The following is a 26,299-nucleotide window of genomic DNA, read 5'->3' on the forward strand; positions in this document are numbered from 1 at the left end:
GTGGTCATGGAGCCTGCTCGGACACACTGGAGTCTATCCAGGTCCAGAGAGAAAACACCTCCTCCCCAGACTCCTGGTAACTTCCCGAATTTCTGCCCCCCCCCCAACCCCAATTCTTGGACTCTGCACACTTTATCCCCAAGCTCCTTATGGATGCCCCTCATAAGTCACCAATGTAAGTACGTTACCCCAATGGTCCAAATTCTAGTCAGGACTCTATCAGTCTCAGGGAATCTATACCAATTCTTAATCCCATCAATGTTTCTTTGCTTGTGAGTCTGTCGTCTTTCTCTCCTTTCTGTCTCAACCATGGGAGAAGGGACTTAATCTGTCTTTATACTGCTGTCCCTTGAAGCCTAGGGTTATACCAGGTGTCAAACCACCGAACCCAAGAAGACTATGTTCACTTGTGGTTTTGTTCTTTTTTTTGTTTGAGATAGGGTATCACTATGTAGCCCTGGCTGGCCTGGAACCCACTATGTAGACCTGACATTTATCTTTGGTAAACTCAAAGATAAAAATGGTGGTTCCAACGGCCATAATGCCCGTCTCATTCTCTCTTTCCAGTGTACTCTGACCCCTACAAACCAGACAGAGACCAACCCGCCTCTGTGGACAGGGCCCCATCTCCCAAGTGCTGGGATTAAAAGTGTGTGTCACCACGCCTGACCAACAACTTTGTTGTTGCTGTTTTTTGTTTGTTCGTTTTGTTTTTGAGGCAGGGTTTCTCTGTGTAACAGCTCTGGCTCTGTAGACCAGACTGGCCTCGAACTCACAGAGATCCGCCTGCCTCTGCCTCCTGAGTGCTGGGATTAAAACCACTGCCTGGCTTTACCTGTAGTTTTAAGTACCCGTCGCACAGGCGGGGTACCTCTGGGATTTGTGTGCCCCCCCCCAACGCACATCTCCCAAAGCATGGGTACCAGTGAGGCTGTGGGTCCTTTTGTGTTTCCGCTATACCCTCCCTCCCTCCTTTCAAGGGCAATGACGTAACTGGCTGGCCCATGCACCCTGCAGGTTCCCAGGAACAGCTTGGTGGGTAACCCTAGCGTCTAGGGCTAAGCTCTGAGATTCTCCAGGTGGGTGGAGGATGGAACAAGCTTACTGAGGGACCCCTGATGAAGCATAAGGCCCAACTCTCTTGTGTACAGATGCACAAACTGAGGCTCCAGGAAGCTGGCCGCTTGCCCACGGTCACACAGAAGACGAAGATTATGACCTGGCCCACCCAGGCTATCTCTGCTTGACCCCCACCACCTTCTGTTTTGATCCTTTGAGAATCCCTCAGGCTGAGTCCTAAGTGGCTACCGCCGCACACCAAGGCCCGTCACGGGCTGCTCTGCACGGTGCCACCCTTAACGGCTTTTGGCTCCCCTTGCTACTTTCAAATAAGATAAATAGTTGCGTCCTACATGCAGGCTACGGTCCATTATTGCCCCGGCAGAGGCTGAAGGCTGGCGGGCTTAGCATTTCCTGACGCCCTCGGCTTACCCCCATTTCCTCCAGGCCCAGGGACCCCGGATCACTTACGATGGCCTTTTCCCGCCGCTTCCTGGCATGGCGGGCGCGCGGGGTTCCATCTGAACAGGGCCCTCTGCTCTCACGTCTGTCGGGGAACAAACAGGGCACAGCGCTCAGTCTCCCTCTTGCAGACACCCAGCCCTGACTGTGGGACTGAGCACACTGGCCAGCTGTCCTCTGCCGGCTCCCAGGCTGAGAGCCCTGGGAATCCCCCTGTTCTAATTCCGGCCCTGACCTTCCAGGCCTTACCTTTCTCGGCTGTTAGAAAGTCCTTTCATTTCCTCGCCTTATTGACTGGATGGAAAAAAAAAAATCCCAGACCGGTCTTATATATTCCCATTTTCCAAAAGAAAGTCCGAGTCTCAGGTTCCAGCTAGCACTTGCCCTGAACTAGAAATGGGAGAAGCCAGAGCTGGAATCAGGTCTAATTCCACTGCTAATAACCACTGCTCTCTGAAAGTTCCTACTCCGGTCTGGAACAGCCACGTCCACGGTAGAGCTCAGCATCTCCTCCTGTTCTCACAGGCTTGCAGCCCCACCCAGGGCCTGCCCTTCCCCAAATAGAAGATAAGAACATGAGGCTTCGGGCCACACAGCCTGAGCTTCAGCCCTGGTTCTACCTCCCTATGGAGGGTGACCTTGGGCCAGTCTACCAATCCTCTAACTTACTTCTTCATCTGCAACATAGGTATATATCCAACCGTGCCCACCTTCTTGGCCATTGGTGAGCAGTAAATAAAATGCACTTAAAAGGTTAGATTAGTACTGCTCATTTTTTTTCCTATTTACCATCTCTGGCCTCAGTTTCCTCATCTATAAAATAGGGCTAAGAATCACATGTGTCCTCCAACTGCATCTGTGAAGCAGAGCTAAATAGGATACCAGAAGGCGATGTGACTCGCTATCTTTCAAGTGCTATTCCAGTCAAGGATGACCATTCACTGAGATTGGAGTTAGCGGGCCTTCCTTTTTAGATTGAGACTGGAAGTCACGGGATTGAGCTGGCATTGTTCGACTGGCCTCAATGCATTTCTTGTTGATGGCCAAGGGAAAGAAAGTCTGTCTAGAGAAGGCTGTGGTTCTCCAAGCTTGTCAGATACATAGCTCTGTGGGCAGGTGAGTAGGGATAACCAAGTCACTCTGTCCAGTGAACAGAAATCGCTTACACTGGGCCTACATCTGAGAAGAGAGAGTTAGGAGTCTCAAGGAAGGTCTGGTCTCAACTTTTGGGCCTCTGGAATGCAGACCCTGTTCAAATCCATGGGCTAGGTGGGAAAAGGAAGCACTCAGGAACTCTCTTGCTGGCCCTGGTGGACGGGCTCAACATTGGGGAAACGTCGGTGGCGTTAGGAACAAACCTTCACAGAGAGGTGTGTCTCAGCAAACTCCTGGGAAAGGAGAGAAGAACCGGAAAGCAAGCCTCGAGAGTTCTGGGAAGCACAGTGCTGTTTGTAAGCGGAAGCTCGGGGGAAGCCATTTGTAGTAACACATAACTTAGCACTTCTTCACACTGGTTTGTAGGACGTCCATGAACCCTCTAGAATTTATGTTTATGTAGAGTCTGGTGAGGAGAGGGACCTTTGCTTTCTTGGGGTCCTCGAAGAGCCAAGAGTAGCTGGTAGAGATGCGTGCATGTAAAGCTGACTCTAAGAAAAGGTATCTATAAGATCTGAATTCTGACCTCAGAATAAGAAATGCCAATTATCCACACCCACAGACTCAGATGCTTAGCATACCTCTGACCCACCAGCCCTTCTTAATAAATCCCCCATGACTCCAGGGCTCTGCTCCAGGCTGAAGGGTACCATCTAGTGGCCACCCAGATAACCTCAAGCACAGGGCTGGGAACCTCCCAAATCTTTCTGGACTCTCCCAAGGACAAAGCTGGTCCAATTATCCTCTGCGATCAGAACAAGTAGAAACTGCTCTCCCCCAAATCTGGCTCCAGGTTCCTGCCTAGAATTCCTGCCCTGATTTCTCTAGGTGATGGAGTGTGGTCGACCATTAGAGTTGTAAAATGAAATAAATCCTTTCCTCTCCAAGTTACTTTTTGTTACAGCGGGGGTTTTTTGTTTTGTTTGTTTTGGTCTTTCAAGACAAGGTTTCTCTGTGTAGCATCTCTAGCTGTCCTGGAACTCCCTTTGTAGTCCAGGCTGGCCTTGAACTCACAGAGATCTGCCTGCCTCTGCCTCCTGAGTGCTGGGATTAAAGGCGTGCCCACCAGCGCCCGGCTTGTTATGGTGTTTCATCACAGCAATAGAAACTCCTTTCCAGGTCCAGTGCTCAAAGATGGGATGCTCAAACTGGCTCCTGACGCACCAACTCCCCAGTGGGCTTTTTAAGGGTCTGCTCACAGCAGCAAATAACGCAGGACCAAGCCTTGGAGTAAACTTCAGCTTGCTTTCATCAGGATGTTTCCAGAACATAGATGGAAATTACACTGATCTTTCTTTAACATATTAACATCACGTTCCTTTTCAACTATGTGGGTCTGCATATTTTCATTAAAAAAAAAAATCTATCTCTTGACAAACACAAAGCAGAAAACAAGGGCCAGGCTCATTAGGATATAAAGTCGCAGGTGGCCAGAAGGTGGGTTTCTTTCCCACAGTCCCCTGCCAGCCTTGACTTGCTTCAGATAACCCAACTCTTGAGGAGCCCCTCTCTCATGGGTTCTGACTAGGACTGGAGCCACGTGCAGAGATGCAGCCTCAGGTTTCAAAGCAAGTCCCCAGGGCTCCTCCTCCCCTCGGGCAGCTAGTTGGGGCTCCGACACCCCTCTCCCCAGGGCCACCAAGCATACCTGAAGTTCTTCCGGGTGGCTGGTGACCAGGAGCCACAGGACGAGGAGCCAGAACTGGAGCGGCTGCGGGGACAGAGTGGCCGGCTGGCCTTACTGGGTGGGCTCTGGTAGGGGCAGTGGTCAGAGCAGGGAGGGCTGACCCCTGAGTCCTCTCCTTCCTCCTCCTCCTCCTCCTCCTCCTCCTCCTCTCCCTCCTCCTCTTCCTCCTCCAGCAGGAAGCTGCTGTCGCCACTGCTGCTGCTGCTGTCTTCAAACACGGTGTCATACTCTGGGCTTTTACATGAAGCCAGATCTTCATCCTCCAGAGCCGTCTCGAGCAGCCCAAAGTGCTTGGTGAGGCTGGCACGGATCTCATGGTCTCTCAGCTGCATGCTGTCCTTGGGGGCAGAGTCACAGCTCTGGCCGGCCTCCCTCCTAGGGGCCTTCGTTTCAGTTGGCAGGGAGGCACCCTGCTGGGGCCAGGCCTCAAGATGGACCCCGGCGGGCTCCCAGGACCGCAGCACCTTCCTCTGCAGGGCCGCCTCTGGCCTGAGCACCTGGCAGTAGTCGTGGTCTCCAAAGGAGCAGGAGAAGGGGCGCTTCTGCCCAGCCTGGGAGACTGGCTGGGCTGGGGCGTGCTGCAGGTGGGACAGGAGCTGGCTTCGCTCTGGGTGCCTCTTGGGCAGCTTGTGGGAGGCCCCTGGGGTGGCTGGGAGCTGAAGGGCCTCAGGGGAGGGGAGGCTGGGAGCTGCGTCTTGGCCCGGGCTGTGCTTGGTGTCCGGCTTGAAGGGGTCCTCCTCCATGGGCTTATATGGAGGTGTGGTGGGGGGAGTGAGTCCTACCCAGGCAAGAGGAGAAATAAGTGAGGAAAGGGCAGGTCTCCTCAGAGGACACAAGAGTTCCATTTGACACTTTCCAGTTTCAAATAACCCTGGACTCTTGAATTGCAACCTGTTTTTATGTTCAAGCTATCTGTGTATTATTTCTCCTGCAGTTGTACATAAAATGTTTTTACATTCAAAAAAAGGACAAATACTATAGAATTGTACTACATGAAATACATAGAATATACGCCGGGCGGTGGTGGCGCACACCTTTAATCCCAGCACTCAGGAGGCAGAGGCAGGCGGATCTCTGTGAGTTCGAGGCCAGCCTGGGCTACAGAGTGAGTTCCAGGAAAGGCACAAAGCTACACAGAGAAACCCTGTCTCAAAAAAACAAAAAACAAAAAACAAAAAAAAGAAATACTTAGAATATACAAATTGATAGAGACAGAAAGATTAGATGTTTTCTCAAGATGGAGAAGAAAGGAATATAGAGCAATGATTTCCTAAGTACAGAGTTTCTGTTTTGTGCGATGGAAAAACCCCACAAACGGACAGTAGTATCAGGACATAATATCATGAATGTAATAAATCAATACAATTAATGTAATTAATGATTATCATACATATAATTATTGAATGAATACTGTGAATGTAATCAATAAATACCACAAATATAATTAATATCATGAGTGTAATAATTAATACCTTGAATGTAATTCATGCCACTGAATTGTGAACTTAAAAATGGTTACAATTGCAAATATTAAGTTCATTTTAAAAAAAGGGAAAAAAAGAAAAAAATAATGAGGAATGTAAAAAAAAAGAAAAAAGAATAAGTAAATAAATATACATCCATTAAAAAAAAAAAGAGTTCCATTTAGAGAAGTGGCTGCATGCCACAACATTCCTACAGGTGGATGGCAGGCGTCACTAACTGGTCACCACACTGCTACCGAAGCCCGTACGCAGCCCAAGAGTCCTCCTGTTCTTGGGAGCTGGCATGAGATGAGAGGCATTGGCCATCCCTTTGGGACTGGTTAGCGGCAGCTGACGTGTCCGGGTCAGAGACACCTCTTCCTGCTCTACAGCCAATCATTCAGAGAGCCCTGCCTCAGGAGCACCCCAGCACAGAGCAGGCAAGTGTCCCTGGGACGACCACCCACCCACTCGGTGTTCCTGGTGCTTCTGGATCCGACTACGTCCTCTGTTATCCCCAGTGCGCCGCAGGGACTTGCTAAAACGCCCACTCCTTATTCTCTTCCAGAGCCTATCAGAGAGCACCAGACACCTCGGGGCTTTGGTCCTTGGGGAACAACTCTTCCTTCACCCCTACTTGTTCCTTCTGGCCAGACCAGGGGACAACTCAGAAGGACCCTGAACCTCTGCTCTGTCACGTCTTTACTTGTACCGATCCTTCGGCTAAGCACACCCTTCGGCTTGGTCTTCCCAACACCTGCCGATCCTCCAACCCTTCAGTGCCCCGCTCCCCGCGCCTGACGCCGTGCTGGGCACCCCACAGGCCACCCTGACCCTCTTTGTCTCAGCTGAGTTTCTGCTCATACTTTGAAACGAGCACACGGCACACCAGGCTCCTGAGGGGTTTAGCCCCACCAGACTGCAGTCTCCTCCGGAGCTGTATCATTGTCTCTTGAACTCAGTATCACCTCAGCTGCTGGGACCGGCCGTGGAAGGGCTGGCCCTGGGCCTTGACCCCTCCCCTCCCAGCCTGCTCCCCATGCATCTCAAGGCTAGGGTAGCTCATGGGGCAGTGGTCCGAAGCGCTCCTGCCAGGGCCCTGCCAGCTTCCCCACGGGCACCCCACCGGCTGAACGCCTGGCTCACCTGCCGTACCACAAAGCTCCACCGTCAAGGACTCCTCAAAGCTCTTCTTGCCGAGAGGGTCGCTGGGAGAGGCAGAGAGGACAGAAAGGGAAGAGGCTGGTCAGTAGGAGGCTTCCACGGCCCCAGACTTTTGAGGAGAGCACACAGGACACTGTGGCAGGCCTTGCTTGGTTCTGCTGTGGAAAGGGGCCTAGAGAGAGCTTGCTGAGGGGCCCCCCGCCTGGCTGCTAAACTCAAGCCGCACAGTTTGGGAAGGCAGGGGCAAAGATGGATGTAGGGCAACTCAGGCCCAGAGAGAGAAGGAACGAGCTTCTAGTCCCACAGCACTGTCAGCCTCCGGTCCCCAGCCCAAAGAACACACTTCAGGGTCCTGGAGATGACAGCTTCTGAAATGGCTTGACCCTCCATCTTTCCCCTCAGGTTGCAGGGGCTACCTCTTTAAAAACACACTCCCCCTTTGGAGGGAGTCTGGATCCTGAGGGCTCGAGACGGCAATCAGGGCAGGGCCTGAGGACAGGGCTGGGGCCTCAGGGGCTGGTGACCTCCCACCCAAATTGCACAAATCTTAATCTCGTGGCATAATATACCAATAACTTCTGAAAAAAGTCTACCTTTGTGACAAGGCCAGCATGAGGCACCTGGGGGAGTCTGAAAAGAGAAGAAAAAGAAGGGAAGAAAAGAAAAAAAAGAAAATAAGATTCCCCATATACACCATCACATACACTCTCCCCTTGGGGGAGTCCTCACATTTTCAGGGGCACCGTGCACAGCTGCCCGTTAATACGACGCGTGGCCTTGGTCATCTAGGGGAACGCTCAGGCACAATTCAAATACACATGGCATTGCTGGGTCCCCGTGAGGCAACCCCTGCTGGCCACAGAGTGCAGCACACGGCCAGGCCTTCTGAGCCCTAGGCCCCAGGGTCCAGCTGGGATTCTAGATGGTTCTAGAGAGGGGTCCTTCACTAAACAGCTCTGAGCCTCCGGCCTGAAGTCTCTGTTGGTTCTTTTATTTGGGACAGATCTCCATATGTTGCCCAGGCTGGCTTCAAACTCGATCTTCCTGCCCCTGCCTAAGTACCGTGCTTATCCCCATACCTAGCTTTGTTCACTTTTTTTTTTTATTGACCTTCTCCCCTCTCCCCATGGAGGCAGGACTCTTATTCTCTGTTCATTAAGCAGTGCGTTTGGTATGCATGATGAAAATCTCCAAGCGCAGGTGTTTTCCTGCCCAGTACCCCATTGTACAGAAAGGGCAGCGGACGGCCAGATGGAAACTCATTCAGCACACACAATGGCGGACTTGAATGCCGAGCTCCCAGCTCGCAGTGGGGATGCTATGCCCACCCCACCCTCTCGCGTGGACCACAGACTACCTCTGGAAGGGGGCCGTGGGCAGCTAGGGTCCTCATCTGTGTCTCCACATCCACTCTCACAGGGGCTTTCCAGGGCTGGGATCTGGGATCCCTGGGGGAGCTGCTGCTGGTCTTGACGACTGTCTGTGAGGCTGACCAGTTCCTCTTCCAGGCGGTGGGTCTCTGTAGCCAGGCACATGGAGGGCAGAGCACCTAGGGGCTCATCGGTGAATGTCAGCCAGGGGCCCAGCTCCGGATTCAGTCTCCTGGAACGCCGCACCGGGCACACAGAGCTGTCCAGCTTCCTCCCTAGTTTGGTCCATGGCAGGCTACGGCCTGGTCTCTTCCTGCCCCACTCCTCTTCCTCCTCCTCTTTCTCTTCTTCCTCCTCCTCTTCCTCTTCTTCCTCCTCTTCCTCATGCTTTTGCCTGGCAGGTTGACTGACATCCCGCTTCACCTCCAGCCTCAGAGGGCGCAGGCTGGGTCTAGGCCCAGTGCTCTTGGAGGAAGCAGTGATTGTCACCTCTTCTGCCATGGCAGAGTGGGCAGGGGAGGTCTGACTGTCTTTGGGGGGCCTGGGCCTGGACTGGGGTGTGAGGGAAGCATAGACAGGTGTGGCCAGGCGGTAGGGCTTGCTGACGTCACAGAGGACGTCTTGAGCCAGAAGTTCCCTTAGGATGGAGAACTCAGTCCAGAAGGCTTTGGGAGGATGCCGGGACCGGGGTGGGATCTGCTTGGAGGGGCTGCTGCAGGGCTGGGGAACCAGCTCTGGGGCCCGCTGGGGCAGCTTCCTCTGGGGCAGGCAGTAGGTGTGCATGTAGCGAATGAGCTGTACCATGGACCTCACATCCTCCTGGGGAGCCTGAGCACAGCTGGGACTGGCCCTGTCCTGTGCTAGGGAGTCTTGGGGAGAGGCTGGAGCTGGCCAGGGGCTGGGGCAATCCTCCCCCACCTCCTCATCCTCCTTGGTGAGGAGCTGAGGACTCGGGCGTGGGGTCGGGGTGCAGGCTTTCACTTGGGGGCAGGGCAGCACCGAGGTGAGGTGCTTATGCAGTTCTGTACAAGGCCGACTCTGAGACCGCAGCATGGGGGTCTTCTTGTCCTGGGTGCCATCCACCTGGAGAAGGAAATATGCCAGAGTGAGCAGGGAGGGGCACAATGCTTCTCCCTCTGCCTGTTCGGGTAGCCAGCAGACCCAGCGTCTTTTCCCAGGACTGTGGGAATAGCCTGTTCCTTCACTTGGTCCCCAGCCTCCAGCAGGGCTGGGACCTGGCAAACTGAGTTGCTGAGGAAGAAAGAGATAGCCAGACTTCTACAGGGTTCCCAGCCTTGGGGCCTCTGCAGATCCTTCAAAAAATAGGGCCAGTACGGGTATGAGTGTCACCTTTTGTGTGCAAAGCTCTCAAGTGGCCAGTGGCTCCTCAGAAAAGAAATCCTAAAACCTTAATATGACAGGGACTATGGCCTCCACAACCAGTGAGGATCCTGTTCCCATCTGTCCCGGGGCCACACCTTCCTGTCCCTGCTCTAATGTGTGTCAAGATCTGTGTCAATTTATCTCACAGGCTGAAGCATTCGAGTGTGGGAAAGTACAGGGCTCTTTCCAGAGCCTCAAACTACGCTGCTTTCAAGGATTCTGGCTCAACCAGGGCTGTGTGAGGACAGAGGGAGAAACTGAGGTAGACTGAATCTGCCACTCCTAGTCACCGCTGACAGCCACCTGGGAACCCAGGTCACTTCTGGGCATATGCAGAAATACCTTGACACAAGGCCGCTGACTTCTGGACCTGAGGCTGGCCTGGGACCAGGTGGCCCCCTCCTTCAGAGCGTCAGAGCTTGCTGCTGGGGAGGATGTGGCCAGGAGGAGCTTCTGCAGCTGGGAAGAGGGGAAGAGGGGGAAGAGACTAGGCCCAACACACTCAGAGACACAGGGCACCACATGTCAGCTGACCACGCCCTGGCCAAGGCCAGAGACCCCAAGGGGACCAGGTAACGCAGAAAACCAATTGCTGTCTACCGAACTCCCAAACACCATTACCCCACGGATAGCGCAGTCAGTGATTCAAGAGAACAAGCCTGGGTGATGCCTGCTCATCCTACCATTAGGACAGTGTCAGTTCATGCTGCATGTGCCTGTAATAGACACACATGTATGCACACATAGACATGCAGGAGAGGTGAGATATCATAATGATGCTCTATATAGGATTCCAGTTGACTTCCCCTTTGTCTGTGACATTTATCAATGCATTTCTTCAATTAAATATACAGTACTCACAAATGTTAACCTATGTGTGTGCCTGTGTGTGTGTGTGTGTGTGTGTGTGTGTGTGTGAGAGAGAGAGAGAGAGAGAGAGAGAGAGAGAGAGAGAGAGAGAGAGGGAAATACTAAAATACTAAAAGGTAGACAAATTAAAAGCAAGTTTCCTTCCTTTTCAAGGTCCTTTCTCCATCCCAGAGGCAACTCCCACTATTCTCTTGTGAGCCTTCATGAGGCTTTAATCATACAAGAATATAAAAATCATACAAGAATACACACACACACACACACACACACACACACACACACACACACACACGGTGCACGTTACCACCAACACACTCAATTGTTTCCATATAAGTAAAAGAATGCTAATCTTTAGTTTGTTCTTTCTTCATATTTTTTTCATGTGTGGGTGTGGGGGGGGAGGCAGGGTTGTTTCAGGATATTTGATCACACTATAAACCTCAATATTATGATAATTAAATAAAATCAACATTGGGTCAAGAGCCAGAGCCAGCAACTAGTTGACAGGAAACATCCATAGAGTCAGGAAAATGGATAGAGAAATGCACAGGAAGTAGTAGGGAGGGTGTGGTGATATATTGTTTGTAATCTCGGAAATAAAGCTTGCCTGAAGATCAGAGGACAGAGCCAGCCACAGAGTTAGTCATAGAGGTCAGGCGGTGGTGGCACACACCTTTAATCCCAGCTGGGCAGAGAAAGGAATATAAGGCAGGAGGAGACAGGAACATGTGCTTTTTCAGGCTGAGAAGTTGGTGGGTAAGAGGTGGTGGCTGCGGCTTGCTCTGCTTCTCTGATCTTTCAGCTTGATTCACCCTGATATCTGGCTCCAGTTTTTTATTAAGACCATTTAGGATTTGTGCAACTTTTGGCAGCTTTTTCAGTTTGAGATGGTGGAAGAGAAGCTCTCTTTCTGGGATGCTGGCTAAGGAGGAAGGTCAGCTGGTTGCTCCTCATCCTCTCTGAGCTAGCAGGTTTTCACCCCAGCCTCTGACTCCCAAGTCTTTATTGGCCAAACCATAAGACTGGGATGTAATTTAAAAACAACTCAGGGTCACATGTACCCCAGGCTGCCCTCAGACTATGTAGTCAAGGGTGGACTTGAACTTCTGAGCTTCCTGCATCTACTTCTCAAGGGCTGAGTTTTCAGGCGTGCATACAGCACCGCACCCAGTTTTATGGGCTTCATATGTGCCAGGCAAGCACTCCACCTATTGGACTACCCTCTAGCCCTCAGATAACTTTTGAAATAAAGACTGTCGAAGCTTTCCTGCTGGCAGGTGCATAGTTCATCCACCCTGAGAGTGAAGAGGCTGAAGAAAAACATCTTCAGATTCCACCGCAGCCAAGGGTGAGAACAAGACGAGAAGTGTCCTGGGATAGTACTATAGCACCAAGTGTTTCCTGGGGAACATGCCTTCCCAGTACCCCAGCAGAGAGCCCCCCAAAACCCAAGAGTTAGAGAAAGGCCACACCCTACATTTCAAGTAGCTGAGGATCTCTGACACCTTACCTAGACTGCAAACACACACACACACACACACACACACACACACACCACTCTGCTAGAGAGAGGGGAGATCTGGTTCTAGTCCACTTCAGCCCCATTCCAGGCAATACCCTAAGCAATCTATTTTCTTCTCTGAACTGACACGGGGGGGGGGGGGGGGGCACGACACTCCAAACCAATGGATCTGAGACTTTTTAAAAACACTCCTGAGTCCAATTGCTGCCACTGAGAGACACTGCTGACCTCATGATATGCACAGATCTGTACGAGGCTCCTTGTCTTCCAAGTCCACAGGCTAGTTCTCTGGAATCCAAGGCAAGGCCTAGGGTCTGCGTGACTTCTCTGGGCCCCTCCAGAACTATCAGCATGCCGGGAGACTTGACATTTAGTCTACTTTCCATAAGGCTAACACAGTGTGAGGGAAATAGAATCACTCAGGCAACCGGTACACAGTGTAGGCAGAATCCAAGGCTCAGCTCAAGACTAGGACAATCTCGGACCAGCAGGGGCTGCTCTTTCCCTTGACAAGGTTTCCTGCAGTGGCCTGGTACAGAAATAACACTGAGAATTCTTACTACGAATGGCCTTGTCAGGGATCTGAGTCAGCCAGTGTGTCGTAGGTGGGCCTGTACACTAGGCACTGTTCTAAATGCTCCCCAGTACTACCCACTGTAATCCTCCCGACGGCCTTTGACCCAGGCCCTGCTATCTACTCCCATGGATCAGAAAGCTGAGTCATGGAGAGGCTGAGAGAGGGTGTGTGCCTACGGACCCACAAGCTCTCACGGGCAGGGCTGAAATTCAAATCTAAGTGGCCTCTTCCAGTCTGGAAGGATGCAGGACCCCACAAGAGGGAGCCATAATGTGAGACGGAACACAGTCTGTGCTGGAACACAGCAGACACTTGGCAAATGTCTCCCTAGTGCTCTGGGCTCTCAAAGGCAGCAGAAGAGAAGCCACAGGGCCCTAGTATCTGAGTCAGTATACATGGGTCTAACTTGATTGGCATACCAATTTACCATGAGACTCCGCCCCTAGGTCTTACGTTTGTTCCCCAGAGCAGAAGTCAATGCTCATGGAGGGCCTTTCCAGGATCTAAGAGCCCTCTCAGCGCTGACAGGCTTTAACACCCCCCACAGCTGAGTCTCAGCAACCCCCGAAGTGGCAGCTCCAAAGGAAGGGAGGAACCCCCTGCATCCGCACAAAGCTGACCATGTACCTAGGCTTTGATGTCCTCAGCCAGAGTCCAGGACAAGTGTCCTCGGTAACTTGGGGGGCCCAGACCCTTGAAAGGCCAGTCAGAGGCAGTATCTACTGCCCACATTTCCACACACCCTCTACACACACTCATACAGAAAGCTTTTAACTTGCACTCAGTGTGAAAACTGGCCCGATCTCTTGGAAGCATCATCTACAAGGATCTATTGGAAATGGAAAACCATGTATCCACGGACCCAGAATTTGCATTTCTGGAACTTATCTACCTACACGCGGCAACCAATGACTATAATACTGTGTGTGCCGATGGAGCGGTCAGCAACGGATGTCCATCAGCAGGGGGACGGTTAAACGATGGCACATCCTTGCCTGGAATACTACACAGCCAACAAGGGGGAGGCAAGACTCCACACACTCATCTGAAGGGTTTCCGGGACACACTGCTCTGAGGAAGCAAGGTACAGAACAGTCTATCATCACGCAGGCTCTGTTGGTTTTGTAGTTTGAAAAAAAAAAAAAAAGGTGAAGAGGAAAGTCATGTCACAGATCAGTAACCATGGTTACCTCTGGGGAAGGAAAAGGCAATTGTGGGGGTGCTAGGAAGGTTTTGCTTTTAACTGTCCACGTTTCTGTTTCCTGCTCGGGCTTTTATCCTGTGTGTGCCATCTTCGTGGAAATGTTTGTGTGTGATTTCAAGGCTTAAAACGGAAATAGAACCAAGTCCAATGCCACTGTCCAGGCAGGAAGGGTAAAGGCCCAGCGCGGCCCTGCACCCGAGGCTCTCTGCAGAAACCATGTCCATCCTGGTGCTCAGGGACCCTGACTGAGCCGGAACTGACAGCTCCAGCCCTCACCAGTCTACAATCTGATACCAGCCCCAGGCCACAGTCCTCACCAGTGAAAGCTCATCATCCACTTCAGACACTGGGGACAGAAGCCTCTCCAGGGCGGGGCTGGGGGGCTCCGACAAAGGGGCAGGTGAAGCCGAGACACAGGATGGTGTGTCTCCTTCATCCAGGCCCGGGAAGGCAGCCAGCCCCACGTCGTCTTCGGGGATGTCATCCAGGGTCTTGGTGAGCGCAGCCAAGAGCGCTTCATTTTCACTGTCGATCTGGACGGAGGAGAGAAAATGGGGAGGGGAGAGGGTTAGTCACTGTGGGAGACCCAGCAGTCTGCAGGAAGGCGACCGATCGCCTACCCCGATGAACCACCACTACCTTCTCACCATCTCCATGCCGGCCCCTTAACCCGACAAATCTGTTCCATACTCCTGGAATAGCACATGGTCAATAAACAATCAACTTCAAGAACCATAGAATTTGATAAGCACGCTATGAGAAGGGCCTCGCCTGGAGTCCCAGTCCTGACTCCGCTGCTCATTGAGCTGTGACCTGGCCAGAAGGCAGACTACTTGAAAATACCCGCCTCTTCTATGAGAGTCTCAAGTTCCTCTCCATCATTGGTGGCAGGGTCCCAGGCCCTTGAACCTTGAGGCCCAGACAGGGTAGAGACTGGATACCCCAGAGCTCAACTGTGGTAGTCATAACTGGAACAGTGGAAACCAGCTTGGACTCTTGATGGGATCCTGGGGCTTGTGCCCACTCGGGGAGAGGCAGTGGGTGCCGGTCTTTGGAGCTGCCGACTCACAGAGACCACATTTCCTCCCGTTATTCCTCACCTGCCAGATGGATACCAGACAGGACTTACTCCAGAGAGTTCCTGTTGAGGATGGGGTTGGGGTGGGGGGCGGATGCAGGTGAGGTGCTTAGAAAGCAGTGCCCGACCCAGAGCAAACACTGATTCCTTGCTATGCTATATTGGATAACTGTACTGCTATCATTTCAGCGACAAGGATGGAAGCCAGCCCCCACCTCACTTCCTGTCTCCCCCCCCCCCCCAATCACATGCTGTACCGCATCCGGCTTTGTGTTGGACGTAGTCATCGGCACACCAAGACCACCATGCCCCTGCCCTCCTAGAGCTTGGCTTTTGATGAACGGAGCGAGATAAGAGAACAAGGGAATACATTTTAGAGCTGGAGAGAGGCTGGAGGAAGCCAGGGGAGGCTGGCTGTAGCAAAGAACAAGACAAAAACAAACCAAAAAAACCCCAAAACAAAAACAAAAACAAACAACAACAAAACCCAAGATGATGGCAGGCTGCCTCGAGTGGCCAGGAACCTTCTCTGAGCAGCTGACACTTAAACTTTAGTAGGTGAGCCAAAGGCGGACAAAACAAGGCTCAGGCTAAGGGGAGACCCAGGGTGAAGGCCCAGGCATGAGAGGGACCAGAAGACTCTGTCAATAGCACCTAGGAGCTTACACAACACCTCTGTGAGGCGGGGTGTGTGTGTGTGTGTGTGCGCGCGTGCGAGCGTGCGTGCGTGTGTGTGTGTGTGTGTGTGCGCGTGCGAGCGTGCGTGCGTGCGTGCGTGCGTGCGTGCGTGCGTGTGCTTCTAATCTCCATTTTACAGTAAGCATCAGGCAGATTCAGAGCCTGAGCACAAATGGACTGGCGTCTCATCTTCCCGGCTGTCTGCAACCCCTGAGGGGCCTAGCCCCAGGTCCTAGGCTTGAGGCTGAGGACACAGGCCACACTGCTTCTAGATCAGGCCAAGCATCCCAGTCAGAAAGCCCCGGTTCCCGGGGCCTGTGCTGGCAGAAGCACACTGCTGTCACATGCTCCCTTCCGAGGCAAGCTTTCCCATCCCGGGTCCAGCTGCTCTTCCTTTCTTCAGGAAGTTCCTCTGAAACACACATCTCGTGATGGCCTTTTGGCTGCACTAAATCTGTTCCAGGCTGTAACCTCACAGTCAGAGCTGCAGCTGAGTAACTCAAACGGGGACTCAGGGAGAGGAGAATAAACGTGTTCGTCATTTTTAGAACAGAGCTAAGAATAAAAAAAAAAAGAGAGTCAAAAGAAGTTGTTAGCGGGTCTGAGCCAGGGCTCTGTGGACTCTGGATCTAGAAAGCTATGAGGAAGACTCAAGTGGCTGCCCCCACCTGCAACCCCTCCCCCCAATCCTCAGGCAAAACTCCCTATGCTCGATTCCCAGAATACCTTGCTAGCGTGATGGGGAATTAAGAACCTGGAACTTGGGACCCAGTGACACGATTTGGGGGATGACCACACGGAGCTCTGCCACCAGGATGGCCCAGAACAAGGTGAGTCCCTCCACTGAACCTGCACGCGTGGGGGACATAACCCCAACACCTCTCCTAGCTCCAAGCCTGGGGCGTGGGAAGCAGCAAAATTGCTGAGTGAAGGAACCAGATGGGGAGCAACAGGGAGGAGACTGGCTGACTTCAGTTTCCCAGGTTCTAGAGAAGCCGCTCAGGATGACGTTACGTCATCAGTGCTGGGTGGAATGAGAATTCCCAGGGTGCCATAAATTATCAGACGTAACACAAACGGAAGGGCTTTTGGGGATCACCCAGCGGCCGGGGGTGTCAAACAAGTGGTGTGTGTGTGTGTGTGTGTGTGTGTGTGTGTGTGTGTGTGTGTGTGTGTGTTCCAGCTCATCTGCGCCATGGATGACGTCATGCCAGAGTCCTGGTGACCCAGGAGGGCTCTAGGCAACAACCTCAACCGGTCACAGCTGGCGCTCCTTGGGAAGGTGGGCTGAAGCCCCAGAACAAAGACCTGCCAGAGCTACACAGCCAACCAGGGCAGGGCCGAGGATGAGAGACCCCTAACTTGTAGAGCATAGGCATGGGGTGGAGATGAACACAAAATGGCAGAGACCATGATGAGGCTGGGTGTGAGCCACAGTGACGAACAAAAGACCTGTTTCTCGGCCCCTCTTCCTGAGCTGCCTAGCACAGGAATGGCTGGGTGGGGTTACCCACCTTATCCACACTGCCCTGGCTCCTTCCAGGCCTCCTGGCTGCCCTGTAGGCGCCTTTAGATATCACTGGAGCTGGCCACCTCATCCTGCCTGGGCCCATTAGCTTGCTCCCCCTGCTCGGCTTAGAAACGGAGCGAAAATTAATGGAGAGTTAATCAGCTGAGAAGGGATATTAATAGACTTGCCCCGCCCCCAACCTTCCTCGGCTCATCTCCGGCTGGAGGAAAAGGAGTCTGGGAGAAGCCTTAGTGAAATACTCCATTTGGGGACTGGAGTGGCATGAAGGAATGGTACAGAGCCAGAAGAATACACAGAGAAAGTCACTCACAGCCCAACATGCCCTTCTTCTAAGAGGGTCCATGAATTCCCAGCATCTCTAAGGACTGGTGACTTCCTCTATCCTTAACACACCAAGAAACTGTGATACAGTCCGTGTTCCTTCTTCATTCCTCACACGGGGAAGCTGAGGCCCCAAAAAGGGAGCTTGCCAAGGCCATATTGCATGAAGTAGCCAAACATCTGCTTGCTCTAGAGCATTCACTAAGTGCCTGTCATACCCTGGCCCCAAGACTTTGAGACATACAGAAAATGGGGAGCAATGCCCATGTCCCCAAATCTTGCCAACCCTTAGAAGCATAGCTTGCCCCCCCCTCCTTTCTCTTAGTTTGTTCCCGTAGCAATGGTGCCATTAGATTGTCAGAACAGGACACTGACACTGTATCATTCTCCAGAGTGCTCCCTCTGCCGCCGTCCTCCCCTCCCCCAGTGGGAGGAAACTGTCTAAGTTAATGGCAGAAAGAGGATCAGAACCAGTGGACCCTGTGGTCTCAGTCTCAGCTCAAGGTTTTGGAAGAGGTCAAAACACCTACTAACTGAACCCTTACCATGGGCAAAGGCTTCAGAAATGAGTCAACCATTCAGGGAGAGCATAGACAGAAGATGTCCATGGGCAGAAGTGACCAAATGCCTCAGGAGGCGTGACCCATGGCTCTGTTTGTGTGATTTGGTAGGGCTGGACACAAGGCTAGACACAGACAGGGTGGAGTCCTGGGGTACAATACGCAAACTGAGGACCCAGCCCCAGAGTCGATGAAGGGGCGGAGGGATGCCAGGCAGATCCTGATGGCCACAGACTGCAGTCACCCCATCACCCAGACAGCAGGCTCAGGTGCGGCATACAATGGCCTGGTCTGGGGGAGTGGCCGTGAGCAGGAGAGGTACTGGCTGGCGTAAGAGCTCCGCCCACCATGAAGGCTGGCTGCTCACTGGGCTGGGAGCCTCAGCAGGCTCCTTCAGCTGGGAGCCCATTTCACCCATGATATGACTTCTCCGGAGGCCTGCTGAGGCTCTGGCGAGGAAGAGCAGGTTCGGGCCCGTGCAGTCTCCCGGGGATGGTCTCCAGCAGCACCCTGACCCCACTTGAACATTAGTTCTCTGCAATCTGAAAGCCGTTTTGAAAAACTGTCCCCGAAGAGAGAGGGAGCAATACTGTTTTGGCACTGTGTCTAAGCTTTTTTTTTGGGCGGGGGGGGGGGGGGGGGGGGCAGTGTTTCGAGACAGGGTTTCTCTGTGTAGCTTTGGAGCCTGTCCTGGATCTCACTCTGTAGATCAGGCTGGCCTCGAACTCACAGAGACCCGCCTGCTTCTGCCTCCCCGAGTGCTGGGATTAAAGGCGTGCGCCACCACTGCCCGGCTTGGTTTTGGTTTTTTAAACTTATTTAATGGAGAGGGCTAGTGAGACAGTTGGTAAAGCATTTGCCTTGTGAGCAAGAGGACCAAGTTCAAGGCTCAGAACCCATGTCCCAAACAAACAAACAACAAAACAAGAGTGGCAGCATACACTTGTTATTCCAGGGTCAGGGAAGTGGAAACAGGTGAACTCTGGACCAGTGACAGAATCTGTCTCAAAAAGCAAGATGAGCCTTTAAAATGCCAGCACTCAGAAGGCAGAGGCAGATAAATCTCTGCCAGGAATACATACATGGTGAGACCCTGTCTCAAAAACAAACACAGACAAAAGGCAAGGTATATGGTACCTGAGGAATGACACAGAGGTTGTCCTCTGGCCTCCGCGCGCGCGCACACACACACACACACACACAGAGACAGACAGAGAGACAGAGACAGACAGACGGACAGACAGAGAGACAGACAGAGAAGCACAGAGAGAGAGAGAGAGAAATACAGAGACAGAGACAAAGACAGAGAGCTCCTGGATGGAGCCAGACAGGGCCAGAGCCCAGCTCTCACAGGATTGGCAAAGGGGTTCCACATAGTAGCGCATGCTATGGGCTCCTAAGTTAGGACCTTTGCCCTGATCCTTCCCAGCTGTGTGACCTGGAGTCAGTCGTCCCAGCTCTCCGAGCTCTGTCTTCCTCACCTATAAAATGAGTGACTAATACTATGCAATTTAGAGGCTAGAATAGTTCCAAGGAAAACCCATACTGTGCACAAGACTCTGTGGTGAGATCCCAACTACCTATACATCCCCCCCAGCACTGCCAGCTCCCAGCGGCTGCTCGAGGGCCACTGTTCCTGCCCTTCCACTTCCCCTGGCTAACCAGAGGCCTCTCCCTGACACCAGCCTCCAGCCCTGTGCCCTGTGCCCTGGTAGTCCCTGCCGCTGGCTTATGTGTGTGCTAATCTAGGGACGACTCCCCCTCCAGACTTTGAGTCTACTGAAGACCTCAGCTCCTGACACACAGGGAGCTTGTCAGGCTGCTCTGGAAGGACAGATGACAAGTTCCGTCTCCAGGACTATCCGAGATGCGCGATGACATACAAGCCCCACGTGGGCATGGCACAGTGCTACCTGGCCACCACAGAGGCACACTGAGCCTAGGCACCTGCCTCCATGGGAAAGATGATCTTGGAAAAAGATCAGTAAATCTGCAGGCTCCATCACCCAGCCTCAACATGGCAAGTCTTTTTTCATCTGTGGCGATTCATGCGGGGCACCCCCTGCCCCAACACACACAAGCAAATATCTGTAGAACTTTCTTTATTCTGAAGACATCTTATAGCAGACATCTCATGCTATTAGTCTATTTGAAGAGGCCTTCTTAAAGGGACCGCTAGTCATCATGTGTAACACAAATCTTAAAAGGTCTGATAATAAAAAACTCAGAACCAGGTATGGGGGTGAAAGCTGAAAGATCAGAGAAGCAGAACAGCCAGCCACTAGTTCTTACCTCTACAAAACCCTTGGCCTCAAGAGAGCGACTTCCTGTTTCCTCATGCCTTAAGTATCTTTCTGTGTCCTGCCATATTACTTCCTGGGATTAAAGGCACGTGTCACCACTGCCTGGTTCTGTTTCTCTCATGTAGCCCAGTGTGGCCTTGAATGCACAGAAATCCAGACAGATCTCTGCCTCCCGAGTGGTATGATTAAAGGAGTGTTTCACCACTGCCTGACCTCTTTGTCTCATTTAGTGGCTGGCTCTGTCCTCTGATTCCCAGGTAAGCTTTATATCACCATAATCATGTGCCTGGGCTGGACGCCCAAGCCACTGAAGGTGAAAGTAACTTTGCAGAATGGCTGGTTTTGTTGAGCCTCTGGGTGCTCTTCCTGGTAAGAGGGGATGAGAGAACAGAGTGAGGCAATACACACACAGGCAGAAACAGTACTGCAGAAATGCTCAGTACTGCACAGATGCTCAGTACCATAAGCCCCATCCCAGAGTCCTGATCGCAAAGTCCTGGCTCAGGAAGCAGGTTGAATTTATATCACTGATGTCATGTTAAGATTTGTTTATCCATCTATCTATCTATCTATCTATCTATCTATCTATCTATCTATCTATCTATCTATTATCTATTTTTTGAGACAGGGTTTCTCTGTGTTGCCTTTGCTTTCCTGGAACTTGCTCTGTAGCCCAGGCTGGCCTCTAATTCACAGAAATCCTCCTGCCTCTGCCTCCCGAGTGCTAGAAGATTTTTTTTCATTTACTATGTGTATGTATCTGTGCACATGTGTGCAGTGTCTGCAGAAGCCAGAAGAGGGTGTCGCGTCCCCTGGAGCTAGAGTTACAAGTGGTTGTTAAGTGCTGAGCACCAAACTTGAGTCCTCTGGAGGGGCAGCAAGTGCTCTTGACTGCCGGCCCATCCCCCCAGCTCCTGGTTTTTATTTCTTCAAGATAAGAATTCGCCCATGGAAGGAAGCCCAGGCCGACGTCAAACTCATGGCCATCCTCCTGTCTCAGTCTCCCCAGTGCTGGGATTTACAAGCACGAGTCGGGGATGCCTGGCTCAGAGTCTGAGTCTAGTTCAGTTGCTGAGGAAGTGACTTGCCCAACTTCTCAAAGCCTCAGTGTCCCCATTTATAAAGCCAAGAAGTAACGGCACCTGCCTCGTGGAAAAGGAGCTGAGGATTCAATGAGATGATGTGGGTGCAAAGGACTCAGACCCCCCTGGCCCCCGAGGGGGCTTGCTTCCGCCTGCGAAGCACCCAGGGGGCAGACCCTACTCTCTGGGGGTGGCACAACAGGCCCAGCAAGGGTGCTAGAGCTGTCCGAAGCCAGGTGTGGGTCCAGAGAGGGAAAGGGGACCCCAAGATCTTGCGTGAGGGGGTGCACGTTGGTTTGAGCAAACACAGAAGGTAGGGAACAGAGCATAGGACCGATGAGAGTCGGGGGCCCACCTGGAAGAGCTCGGCGTCATCCGGGCTGTACTGGCTGGGCTCTGTCTCTGAGGTCTCGGGGCACCATTGCAGCTCCCCAAAGCAGGCGGCTGAGTCAAAGTCACTGGTGTCCAGCTGGGAGAGGTCGAGCTCTGGAAAGTCAGCACACAGCTGTTCCTCCCCGGATTCCCCATCCTGAGGAGACAGGAAGGAAAGAGGTGGTCAGAGCTGAGTGTGGCCACACCCAGCCAGGAACCTGCTTGTTCACAAAGCTGGGATCGGGACTCTCTACCAAGACCCAAGTTTGCCAAATAACCAATAAATGTAAAGATCTGCCCCAATCCTTAAAACTGTTGAGCCTACTGGAAGATAAGGGGGGCCCTGCAGCACAAGGCCCCTCCACCTCGTTCCTTTCTCTTTGTACTCCTACACATCCCTCAAAACCCTGCCCACACAGGAGGTCTTTCTTCTTACCAGGACTGCTTCATTGAACACTTTATTAGCACCTCTAAACAGTTACCATTTTATAAAAGTCCCCCTCACCTGGAAGGCGATGGATGCCTCATAGCTAATGTCCTTTATTTTATTAGTCACAGAACAGAACAAGGAGATAATAATGTCTGACACTGAAGGATTCCCGAGCTCTTGGGAATCACCTAAGTCCACAGGCATGTTCTAATTATTTATAATGTCTGTAGTGTGGAAGACCACCCAGAGGATAGGTTGGAGATAAAACTGCAACACACCTTTATTACAGAGTACCACAGTCCTATCGAAAAGAATGAGGCAGGTCTATGGATCGCCTTGAAAATGTGCCAAAGAAAAACCTAAGTTACGGAACAGCCTCACACAGAAGACAATCCACATGCTTAGGGAAGGCCACCAAGCTGCAAGTTTCCCCACGCAGGATAACATCCACGTAAGCTCACAGGGAGAGGTCCACAGAGCCCCCACCCACCTGCAGCGAGGTGAGTGAGCGTGGGAGGAAGTTAGAGGAGGACTCTGGTAGCGGCACCATCCTGACCAATGGCTCTCAAAGGACCAGGGCCAGCTGCGTCCTCGTCTCCTGGGGATTTTCTTTTCTTTCTCTTTTTAAAATAACTTATTTATTTTTTATTTTATAGACACCGGTGTTTTGCCTACAGGTGTGTCTGTATGAGGGCATCGGATCCCCTGGAACAGGAGTTACAGACAGTTGTGAGCTGCCATGTGGGTGCTGGGTATTGAACCCGGGTCCTCTGGAAGAGCGGCCAGTGCTCTTAACTGCTGAGCCACCTCTCCAGTCCCATTTCTGGGGATTTTCTATCAATGCAGACCCTCGGGCCAGCCCACCTCTGCTAAATCACAAGCTGCCAACTCTCTCCTGGTACCCAAGGTCATCCATCACCAATTATGGGACTGCCCTGAAGACTCAGAAACCCTTGAGGCAGGAGGATGACACAGCAGTGGGACATCACAGATTTGAGGGAGGTAGCTGAGGCCTGGCTATCGAGAGTCTACATTTCTACTCATCAGCCATCAGCCTGATAGGGAAGGCCATTCACATGACCCTCTGAAACCTAATTGTCTCACTATAAAATGGGCACAGCACCAGTGCCTTACAGGCTCAAAAGCAATTGAGGTGGAGTTATAGTCTGGCCCAGTAAGTACTCAATAAATGTCAGCTAAGGGTAGTGACCTCAGAGAAAGACACCGGTCATAATAAAAGCAGTAGGGTTCTATGGCAGATGGGTGGGACTGGCCTTGGGGGGGGGGGGAGGCAAACATGACACTCAGGAGAAATAGGCTTTTCCCTGGCCTTTTCCTAATTGTTCCCACTTACTAGGCCTCATAAATTATGAATAAATGTATATAATTAGCTCAACTTGAAACAGGAAAAGGGCTTTTACCCAAATTTGGGTCAAATATCTTAATTGGCATTTTGCAAGAACCCTGCCTATATGGGCAGCATGGGAAGGAACCAGGCCTCTCTGGCCGTGGCCATCCCCGGCTGAGCCTCAGGCCAAGCAGCACTGTGCCAGCAAATGTGCTGGGGGGGTGGGGCATGTCCCTACCATCCCCGCTCTCCATCTTCTCCAACACACGTATACCCAGCAGCCCTCAGTACTGAGCTGCGGAGTTACTCAGAACCGTGGACTAGAGAATACGCAACAGCCAGGAGTGGAACAGACAAAACTGACCACTGTCCTCCCAGAGGTGGACCCCTGGGGCTGAGGAAGAGACGGTGCTAGGCAACCCACACCAAAGATAGGATTAGAGCCATCTCCTCCTATCTGTACAGAAAATTCCAGAAGTAAGCAATTCAAAAGTTATAAATCAGGCATCCTTCTGATCTGCCTGGTAAAAGCTTAAGTAGTCTGGCCCTGTCTCTGAGTCCTCCATCTGTCCAGCGTATCCATAGGGTGTATACTGCCTGCCCATTAGGGTCTCCGGAGCCATCCTCATTACCCGACAGTCTGTTGTGGCATGACGGTGCTGTCTCCAGTTACTGATTTCCACACAGCAAATGCCCCCGAAGTTCAAGAGCAGCCATGCTGCCGTGGCAAGATGCTCACGTGGAGCCATGAAGCACTTCTCATGGGGGAAAAGGCAAGCTAGCACTCTACTCAGGAAAGAGAAGAGTCCTAGGACAAGGTGGGTTAAGGTCTAAGACGCAATCTAAGAATGTGGGAAGGGGCGTGGGGGAAGAATTCCATGCTGGTTTTGCTATCGCACGCATGCACCTCAAACGTTTACAGTTAAGGTCACAGTGCAGAGTGAAGGCTTTTTTGTTTTGTTTAGAGACAGGGTTTCTCTGTATAGCTTTGCGCCTTTCCTGGATCTTGCTCTGAAGACCAGGCTGGCCTGGAACTCACAGAGATCTGCCTGTCTCTGCCTCCCGAGTGCTGGGACTAAAGGCGTGTGCCACCACCGCCCGGCAAGGTGGCAAAGGGCTTCACATTCTGTGCACATGCAAAGAAAAACAAAAGCCTACAGTATTCAGGGTCTGGTGTTATCTGTGGCTTCAGGCATCTACTTGGGACCTGGAACACGATCTTCAAGAATAAGAAGGACCACGGCATGGACTGTGATGAGGCCAGCTGGATGCTTCTGGGCCTCGCTGGGAGTCTGAAGGTGAGAGGGGACATGCTGCCTTAACCCTGAATCCCTGCGGTGAGCCAGCCACGCCAGCCACCCCAGCCACGCCAGGTCTGAATCACCCATGCTCCACAGCTGCTGCCACTAAAGGTGGGGTCTCTCCGCTATCTCTTGGCACTCCTGTGCCCTTTGTACCCGGTCTGTGGCAATGTAGATGGTGGCTTTGACTTTTATGGACGGTCAGTGGGCTTTACTTCCACATTTGGGCCATTTTACATCTGGAATAGCTGTGTGTCTAAGTCTTTCCGTGGACATACGCCTTTATTTCTCTGGGGTATATATTAGGCCTGGATTTGCTGGGTCCTCTTGGAGCACAGAAGCTGACCGTTCTAGATGGAGGGGATGAGGTGGGGGCAGGCAAGGCTTCCTAATGGAGCAGACAGAAGCCAGGTGATGGAGGAGGCAGAAGGGACATCAGACAGGGCGAAGACCTCAGTGAGGGCGAGCCTAGGACATGCTAACATGGATGGAGGCGCTGGGTGCTGAGGTCAGCAGACTGCAGCTCATTGCCTGGAGCTGTGGGAGGGTGGCAGCGGATGGAGAGGCAGGTGGCAGCCGGATCAGGTGGGATTGTAGGAGATTTGGGTTTTACTCTGAGTGTGGCAGGGGTAGGGTCAGCGCAGCAACAGTATCAGGCTGTTGGAGGCATCCAGGAGACAGGAAGCGGCAAGCTAGAAAGCCTGTAGAATAGGAAGGAGGCCCTGAAGCTGGGACAGACACTGTGAGAGATCAGGGGCCTGCTGACCAGCAGTCCGCTCTGCTGCCATGTCCTTGGTCTCCCTGACCCCGGTCACTCAGAGCGGCTACCGCCCCAGCACCCACTTTTTAGAAACAGCCTTAGAATAGAAGTTTCAGAAGCACAGTTCTGTCAGGAGCCGGCAGTCCTGAAAGGTGGCCCAGGTGAGGGAATGACCTGGGGGGTAGAAACTCCTTGCAGAACCAGATAAAAAAGACCGGAGGGTGCGGCATAGTGGTCAAGTGCCTGCTTTTTTTTTTTAAGCATGTACAAAGTTCTAGGTTCAGTCCCCAGAACTGCCAAAAGGAAAGAGAAACAACAGAAATTCTTCACACGTATGCACATACACATGTGCACACAGAATCCACACACAACTCAGAGGTCTTCACTGCCTCCTTCACTTGGCAGATGTGGAAACTGAGGCCCATGGAGGATCACGGGTCGGCTCAGGGTCATCCGGGGAGCGTCCCTCCTTGGCAACCACGCCACCTCCTTCACAAAATGCCCATCAGTGCCCATGATGGCTGCACATATTGATCCCGACAGCAGCTCAACATACTCAGGGCAGAGCCAGTGTATAAAAATAAAGAGCCGCAGCCTTGTACCCTTGTCAATTAGGCCC

The 26,299-nt window shown here is 52.3% G+C and overlaps 1 protein-coding gene across 5 annotated transcripts in view; it reads right to left on the minus strand.

Annotated features, from left to right (window-relative positions):
- The window catches only part of Ppargc1b (PPARG coactivator 1 beta), a 116,602-nt gene that overhangs the window by 14,522 nt on the left and 75,781 nt on the right, over positions 1-26,299 (minus strand). For 3 of the 5 annotated variants that reach the window (XM_016003684.3, XM_006985143.4, XM_076555330.1), the window contains 8 exons: positions 21,825-21,998; positions 14,234-14,449; positions 10,086-10,202; positions 8,348-9,443; positions 7,584-7,620; positions 6,973-7,034; positions 4,325-5,141; positions 1,531-1,606 (listed from right to left, as the gene is read on the minus strand). In XM_016003684.3, the coding sequence (XP_015859170.2) occupies positions 1,531-1,606; positions 4,325-5,141; positions 6,973-7,034; positions 7,584-7,620; positions 8,348-9,443; positions 10,086-10,202; positions 14,234-14,449; positions 21,825-21,998 (2,595 nt within the window). The remainder of the gene's footprint in view (positions 1-1,530; positions 1,607-4,324; positions 5,142-6,972; positions 7,035-7,583; positions 7,621-8,347; positions 9,444-10,085; positions 10,203-14,233; positions 14,450-21,824; positions 21,999-26,299) is intronic. The other 2 variants (XM_016003686.3, XM_006985144.4) reach the window with 1 other exon arrangement.

This window comes from Peromyscus maniculatus, chromosome 19 (assembly GCF_049852395.1).
Source record: "Peromyscus maniculatus bairdii isolate BWxNUB_F1_BW_parent chromosome 19, HU_Pman_BW_mat_3.1, whole genome shotgun sequence".
Taxonomy (NCBI): domain Eukaryota; kingdom Metazoa; phylum Chordata; class Mammalia; order Rodentia; family Cricetidae; genus Peromyscus; species Peromyscus maniculatus.